Genomic DNA, 8,202 nt, shown 5'->3' with positions numbered 1-8,202 from the left:
TTGTGGTCAGTGGTTGTGGTCAGTAGTTGTGTGGTTGTGGTCAGAGTTTGTCTAAATTACATTTGTTGCATGTGCAAACAGAAAGAAGGACGGCGAGAAGTGATTGGATGAAATATGAAGAGGGAACAGAGACGGCTTCGATCTATCAAATCAGAGCAGCAGGATCTTTGTATAGCCCGCCCTTTTCTTTACAGACAGGCAAATCAGTCTTGTGTCTTGGGGGTAGAAGCTGTTAAGTCTTTTGGACCTAGACTTGGCGCTCCGGTACCGCTTGCCGTGCGCTAGCAGAGAGAACAATCTGTGACTCGGGTGGCTGGAGTCTTTGACAATTTGTAGGGCCTTCCTCTGACACCGCCTGGTATAGAGGTCCTGGATGGCAGGAAACTTGGGCCGTACGCGCTACCCTTTGTAGTAGAGGTCGACCGATTATGATTTTTCAACGCCGGTACCGATACAGATTAATCGGCCGATTTTATTTAAAAAAGAAATATATAAAAATATTTTTTTTTACAAAAATGTATTTGTAATAATGACAATTACAACAATACTGAATTAACACTTATTTAAACTTAATATAAAACATCAATGAAATCAATTTAGCCTCAAATAGATAATGAAACATGTTCAATTTGTTTTAAATAATGCAAAAACACAGTGTTGGAGAAGAAAGTAAAAGTGCAATATGTGCTATATAAGAAAGCTAACGTTTCAGTTCCTTGCTCAGAACATGAGAACATATGAAAGCTGGTGGTTCCTTTTAACATGAGTCTTCAATATTCCCAGGTAAGAGGTTTTAGGTTGTAGTTATTATAGGAATTATAGGACTATTTCCCTCTCATTTGTATTTCATATACCTTTGACTATTGGATGTTCTTATAGGCACTTTAGTATTGCCAGTGTAACAGTATAGATTCCGTCCTTCTCCTCGCTCCTCCCTGGGCTCGAACCAGCAACACAACGACAACAGCCACCACATCGAAGCAGCGTTACCCATGCAGCTTAAGGGGAACAACCACCCCAAGGCTCAGAGCGAGTGAAGTTTGAAACGCTATTAGCGCGCGCTAACTAGCTAGCCATATCACTGCGTTACACCAGTCTCATCTCAGGAGTTGATTGGTTTGAAGTCATAAACAGCGCAATGCTTGACGCACAACGAAGAGCTGCTGGGAAAAACACACGAAAGTGCATTTTGAATGAATGTTTACGCGCCTGCTTCTGCCTACCACCGCTCAGTCAGATACTTAGATACTTGTATGCTCAGTCAGATTATATGCAACGCAGGACACGCTAGATAATATCTAGTAATATCATCAACCATGTGTAGTTAACTTGTGATTATGATTGATTGTTTTTTATAAGATAAGTTTAATGCTAGCTAGCAACTTACCTTGGCTTACTGCATTCGCGTAACAGGCAGGCTCCGGATCAGAAAACCAGTCCGTATCTGGTGTGTCGCACTGCATGAGGTACATCTCCTTCACATAGAGTTGATCAGGCTGTTTGATTGTGGACTGTGGAATGTTGTCCCAACTCCTCTTCCATGGCTGTGTGAAGTTGCTGGATATTGGTGGGAACTGGAACACGCTGTCGTACATGGCGATCCAGAGCATTCCAAACATGCTCAATGGGTGACATGTCTGGTGAGTATACAGGCCATGGAAGAACGGGGACATTTTCAGCTTCCACCAACCAGCCAATTTGAAGCAACTGTGGGAAGCGTTGGAGTCAACATGGGCCAGCATCCCTGTGGAACGCTTTAGACACCTTGTGGAGTCAACATGGACCAGCATCCCTGTGGAACGCTTTAGACACCTTGTGGAGTCAACATGGACCAGCATCCCTGTGGAACGCTTTAGACACCTTGTAGAGTCAATGCAGCTTTAATGCCGGTCTTTCCAGCCCTCTCTTCCTCTCTTTCCAACCACACATTGTCCAGATTGTGTATTGTCCCAGATTGTGTATTGTCCCAGATTGTGTATTGTCCCAGATTGTGTATTGTCCCAGATTGTGTATTGTCCCAGATTGTGTATTGTCCCAGATTGTGTATTGTCCTTGTCGTTCTTGGAACTCAACATGAAGACTCCTTTATGTCCTGTAGTTCTCAGTTTTACCCACAGGTGGCGCTACACAATCAAGTTTTCCACACAACCCCCACACTGTCTCCCCTTTTTTTGTCTGGGCAAATGGGAATTGAGGCACCCCAAGCAGGAAGGGAGATAAGGATGGATGGAGGGAGGGAGGGAGGGAGGGAGGGAGGGAGAGACGGAAGAGGTTGCTGACAAACGGCCAGGGTTCTCAGTTAGCGAGAGGCATCCCAAGCAGGGCATTGAGGCATCCCAAGCAGGGAGGGAGATAGGGATGGATGGAGGGATGGGAGGGAGGGGATGGATGGAGAGACGGAAGAGGTTGCTGACAAACGGCCTGGGTTCTCAGTTAGAGAGCAAGGGGCAGGATGTGTACGTGTCTGATAGAACAGTGGGGTAAACTTACTGTAATGTCTTGTGACTGGCGTGATGCGTCTCGGAGGGGTCACTGGGTCAAAGGGGAGAATTAGACTGGGTAGGTACAGACGGGTTCTCAGGAGGGTGATTAAATGTACGAGGACACGTTTGGTGGAGTGGGCTACGGCTATGAGGAAAGCGGGTTTCGGGTCAGGAACATGGGTGGTGTGTGTGATGGAGGAGAGGATCTGAGTACTGTGGTGAGGTAGAAGACATTTGACACTGGTACATTCACACACACACACACACACACACACACACACACACACACACACACACACACACACAGCTGGGATCTATACACCATTTCCCTGTCTGACCCCAACACACACACGCACCTTGTTTACCACATCACACCTTGAGCCAAGAAGCACATCTAAACTCTAAGTGACCCCCGTCCCTAAAAAAAAAACAGGCAAACTCTCTCGTCCGAGCGTTTCTGTCTCTCACGCCTGTTCCCGGATCAACAGAGTTGGAGTAACCCAAATGCAGCCTGACCGGCCTTAGAACACACAGTCACTAACAACTAAACTCTCACCTCTCGCTCCTCACTAATCCCTAGGAACCCAGTTAGTTCAAATTCTAAACCACCACAGAAGAACAGACGCCAGGGTTGAATCCCTCTCTTCCCCTTCCCTCTCCCTCTTTTCCTCCCCTCCCCTCTCCCTCTTCCTTCCCTCTCCCTCCTTCCCTCTCCCTTCCCTCTCCCTCCCCTCTCTCTCTTTCCCTCCCCTCCTTCCCTCTCCCTCCCCTCTCTCTCTTTCCCTCCCCTCCTTCCCTCTTTCCCTTCCCTCTTTCCCTCCCCTCCTTCCCTCTCCCTCCCCTCCTTCCCTCTCCCTCCCCTCTCTCTCTTTTCCTTCCCTCTCCCTCCCCTCTCTCTCTTTTCCTTCCCTCTCCCTCCCCTCTCTCTCTTTTCCTCCCTATTCCTCCTCTCCCTCCCTCTCCCTCTTTTCCTCCCCTCTCCTGTCATCTGTCTGTCAATCTCCCGGAGCATGCTGAATTCTGTCCATTCTTAATTTCTCTCTCTTTCTTGCCCCCCCCCCCTCTCCTTTATTCATTGGTTTCTGTCGTTCCCACAGGGTTTGCCAGAGCGGGGCCGGTACCCGGCTTCCAAGGAGACACGTTGCTGCTCGCCTTCTCTGATTTGAGACAAGTAAGTCTTTGTCTTTCTTTATTATATCACTCCCTCTCTTTTCTATTAGCCTCTCTCCTTCTCCATCTCTCTCTATATATATAATCTCTGCTCTTTATTATATCACTCCCTCTCTTTTCTATTAGCCTCTCTCCTTCTCCATCTCTCTCTATATATATAATCTCTGCTCTTTATTATATCACTCCCTCTCTTTTCTATTAGCCTCTCTCCTTCTCCTTCTCCTTCTCTCTCTATATATATAATCTCTGCTCTTTATTATATCACTCCCTCTCTTTTCTATTAGCCTCTCTCCTTCTCCTTCTCTCTCTATATATAGAATCTCTGCTCTTTATTATATCACTCTCTCTTTTCTATTAGCCTCTCTCCTTCTCCTTCTCTCTCTATATATAGAATCTCTGCTCTTTATTATATCACTCCCTCTCTTTTCTATTAGCCTCTCTCCTTCTCCTTCTCTCTCTATATATAGAATCTCTGCTCTTTATTATATCACTCTCTCTTTTCTATTAGCCTCTCTCCTTCTCCTTCTCTCTCTATATATAGAATCTCTGCTCTTTATTATATCACTCCCTCTCTTTTCTATTAGCCTCTCTCCTTCTCCTTCTCCTTCTCTCTCTATATATAGAATCTCTGCTCTTTATTATATCACTCCCTCTCTTTTCTATTAGCCTCTCTCCTTCTCCTTCTCTCTCTATATATATATAATCTCTGCTCTTTATTATATCACTCTCTCTTTTCTATTAGCCTCTCTCCTTCTCCTTCTCCTTCTCTCTCTATATATAGAATCTCTGCTCTTTATTATATCACTCCCTCTCTTTTCTATTAGCCTCTCTCCTTCTCCTTCTCTCTCTATATATAGAATCTCTGCTCTTTATTATATCACTCTCTCTTTTCTATTAGCCTCTCTCCTTCTCCTTCTCCTTCTCTCTCTCTATATATAATCTCTGCTCTTTATTATATCACTCTCTCTTTTCTATTAGCCTCTCTCCTTCTCCTTCTCCTTCTCTCTCTCTATATATAATCTCTGCTCTTTATTATATCACTCCCTCTCTTTTCTATTAGCCTCTCTCCTTCTCCTTCTCTCTCTATATATATATAATCTCTGCTCTTTATTATATCACTCTCTCTTTTCTATTAGCCTCTCTCCTTCTCCTTCTCCTTCTCTCTCTCTATATATAATCTCTGCTCTTTATTATATCACTCTCTCTTTCTATTAGCCTCTCTCCTTCTCCTTCTCCTTCTCTCTCTCTATATATAATCTCTGCTCTTTATTATATCACTCCCTCTCTTTTCTATTAGCCTCTCTCCTTCTCCTTCTCCTCTCTCTCTATATATAATCTCTGCTCTTTATTATATCACTCTCTTTTCTATTAGCCTCTCTCCTTCTCCTTCTCCATCTCTCTCTCTATATATAATCTCTGCTCTTTATTATATCACTCTCTCTTTTCTATTAGCCTCTCTCCTCCTCTCTCTATATATATATATGATCTCTGCTCTTTATTATATCCCTCTCTTTTCTATTAGCCTCTCTCCTTCTCCTTCTTTCTCTCTCTCTCTATAGATTTTATATATACAGTGCCTTGCGAAAGTATTCGGCCCCCTTGAACTTTGCGACCTTTTGCCACATTTCAGGCTTCAAACATAAAGATATAAAACTGTATTTTTTTGTGAAGAATCAACAACAAGTGGGACACAATCATGAAGTGGAACGACATTTATTGGATATTTCAAACTTTTTGAACAAATCAAAAACTGAAAAATTGGGCGTGCTAAATTATTCAGCCCCTTTACTTTCAGTGCAGCAAACTCTCTCCAGAAGTTCAGTGAGGATCTCTGAATGATCCAATGTTGACCTATACAATCCACCTGTGTGTAATCAAGTCTCCGTATAAATGCACCTGCACTGTGATAGTCTCAGAGGTCCGTTAAAAGCGCAGAGAGCATCATGAAGAACAAGGAACACACCAGGCAGGTCCGAGATACTGTTGTGAAGAAGTTTAAAGCCGAATTTGGATACAAAAAGATTTCCCAAGCTTTAAACATCCCAAGGAGCACTGTGCAAGCGATAATATTGAAATGGAAGGCGTATCAGACCACTGCAAATCTACCAAGACCTGGCCGTCCCTCTAAACTTTCAGCTCATACAAGGAGAAGACTGATCAGAGATGCAGCCAAGAGGCCCATGATCACTCTGGATGAACTGCAGAGATCTACAGCTGAGGTGGGAGACTCTGTCCATAGGACAACAATCAGTCGTATATTGCACAAATCTGGCCTTTATGGAAGAGTGGCAAGAAGAAAGCCATTTCTTAAAGATATCCATAAAAAGTGTTGTTTAAAGTTAGCCACAAGCCACCTGGGAGACACACCAAACATGTGGAAGAAGGTGCTCTGGTCAGATGAAACCAAAATGGAACTTTTTGGCAACAATGCAAAACGTTATGTTTGGCGTAAAAGCAACACAGCTCATCACCCTGAACACACCATCCCCACTGTCAAACATGGTGGTGGCAGCAGCATCATAGTTTGGGCCTGCTTTTCTTCAGCAGGGACAGGGAAGATGGTTAAAATTGATGGGAAGATGGATGGAGCCAAATACAGAACCATTCTGGAAGAAAACCTGATGGAGTTTGCAAAAGACCTGAGACTGGGACGGAGATTTGTCTTCCAACAAGACAATGATCCAAAACATAAAGCAAAATCTACAATGGAATGGTTAAAAAATAAACATATCCAGGTGTTAGAATGGCCAAGTCAAAGTCCAGACCTGAATCCAATCGAGAATCTGTGGAAAGAACTGAAAACTGCTGTTCACAAATGCTCTCCATCCAACCTCACTGAGCTCGAGCTGTTTTGCAAGGAGGAATGGGAAAAAATTTCAGTCTCGATGTGCAAAACTGATAGAGACATACCCCAAGCGACTTACAGCTGTAATCGCAGCAAAAGGTGGTGCTACAAAGTATTAACTTAAGGGGGCTGAATAATTTTGCACGCCCAATATTTCAGTTTTTGATTTGTTAATAAAGTTTGAAATATCCAATAAATGTCGTTCCACTTCATGATTGTGTCCCACTTGTTGTTGATTCTTCACAAAAAAATACAGTTTTATATCTTTATGTTTGAAGCCTGAAATGTGGCAAAAGGTCAAAGTTCAAGGGGGCCGAATACTTTCGCAAGGCACTGTATATAATCTCTGCTCTTTATTATATCACTCCCTCTCTTTTCTATTAGCCTCTCTCCTTCTCTCTCTCTCTATAGAATGTATATATATATAATCTCTGCTCTTTATTATATCACTCCCTCTCATTTCTATTAGCCTCTCTCCTCTCTCTATATATATATATATATTTCTGCTGTTCTAGAGCATCTCTATGTCTCTGATGTTCTAGAGCATCTCTCTATCTCTGATGTTCTAGAGCATCTCTATGTCTCTGATGTTCTAGAGCATCTCTCTATCTCTGCTGTTCTAGAGCTTCTCCCCCCCTCTCTCTCTCTATATATATATAAATAAATAATCCCTGCTGTTCTAGAGCATCTCTCTATATATATCTCTGCTGTTCTAGAGCATCTCTATCCTGTTCTAGAGCATCTCTCTCTCTGCTGTTCTAGAGCATCTCTATCCTGTTCTAGAGCATCTCTATCTATCTCTCTGCTGTTCTAGAGCATCTCTCTATATATCTCTGCTGTTCTAGAGCATCTCTCTATATCTCTGCCGTTCTAGAGCATCTCTCTATATATATCTCTGCTGTTCTAGAGCATCTCTATCCTGTTCTAGAGCATCTCTATCTCTCTGCTGTTCTAGAGCATCTCTATCTAGCTCTCTGCTGTTCTAGAGCATCTCTCTATATATCTCTGCTGTTCTAGAGCATCTCTCTATATATCTCTGCCGTTCTAGAGCATCTCTCTCTATCTGCTGTTCTAGAGCATCTCTATTCTCTGCTGTTCTAGAGCATCTCTCTATATATATCTCTGCTGTTCTAGAGCATCTCTATCTATCTGCTGTTCTAGAGCATCTCTATTCTCTGCTGTTCTAGAGCATCTCACTATATATATCTGCTGTTCTAGAGCATCTCTCTCTATATCTCTCTGCTGTTCTAGAGCGTCTCTCTCTATATTTCTCTGCTGTTCTAGAGCATCTCTCTGCTGTTCTAGACCATTTCTCTCTCTATATATCTCTGCTGTTCTAGAGCATCGCTCTCCATGTATACCTCTGCTGTTCTAGAGCATGTCTCTCCATATAGTTCTCTGCTGTTCCGGAGCATCTCTATATCTCTCTGCTGTTCTGGAGCATCTCTTTATCTCTCTGCTGTTCTAGAGCATCTCTCTATCTCTGCTGTTCTGGAGCATCTCTTTATCTCTCTGCTGTTCTAGAGCATCTCTCTATCTCTGCTGTTCTAGAGCATCTCTCTATCTCTGCTGTTCTGGAGCATCTCTTTATCTCTCTGCTGTTCTAGAGCATCTCTCTATCTCTGCTGTTCTAGAGCATCTCTCTATCTCTGCTGTTCTAGAGCATCGCTCTCCATATACATCTCTGCTGTTCTAGAGCATCTC

The 8,202-nt window shown here is 43.2% G+C and overlaps 1 protein-coding gene across 2 annotated transcripts in view; it reads left to right on the top strand.

Annotated features, from left to right (window-relative positions):
• LOC109884470 (exocyst complex component 6B) overlaps nucleotides 1-3,745 on the top strand; it is a 67,402-nt gene extending 63,657 nt beyond the window's left edge. For both annotated transcript variants that reach the window (XM_031791685.1, XM_031791684.1), the window contains one exon: nucleotides 3,581-3,745. In XM_031791685.1, coding sequence (XP_031647545.1) covers nucleotides 3,581-3,738 — 158 coding nt within the window. In that variant the 3' untranslated portion in view covers nucleotides 3,739-3,745. The remainder of the gene's footprint in view (nucleotides 1-3,580) is intronic.
• Nucleotides 3,746-8,202: the final 4,457 nt, after the last annotated feature.

Source organism: Oncorhynchus kisutch, linkage group LG16 (genome assembly GCF_002021735.2).
Source record: "Oncorhynchus kisutch isolate 150728-3 linkage group LG16, Okis_V2, whole genome shotgun sequence".
Lineage (NCBI taxonomy): Eukaryota > Metazoa > Chordata > Actinopteri > Salmoniformes > Salmonidae > Oncorhynchus > Oncorhynchus kisutch.
This window is presented reverse-complemented; position numbering and strand designations above follow the sequence as displayed.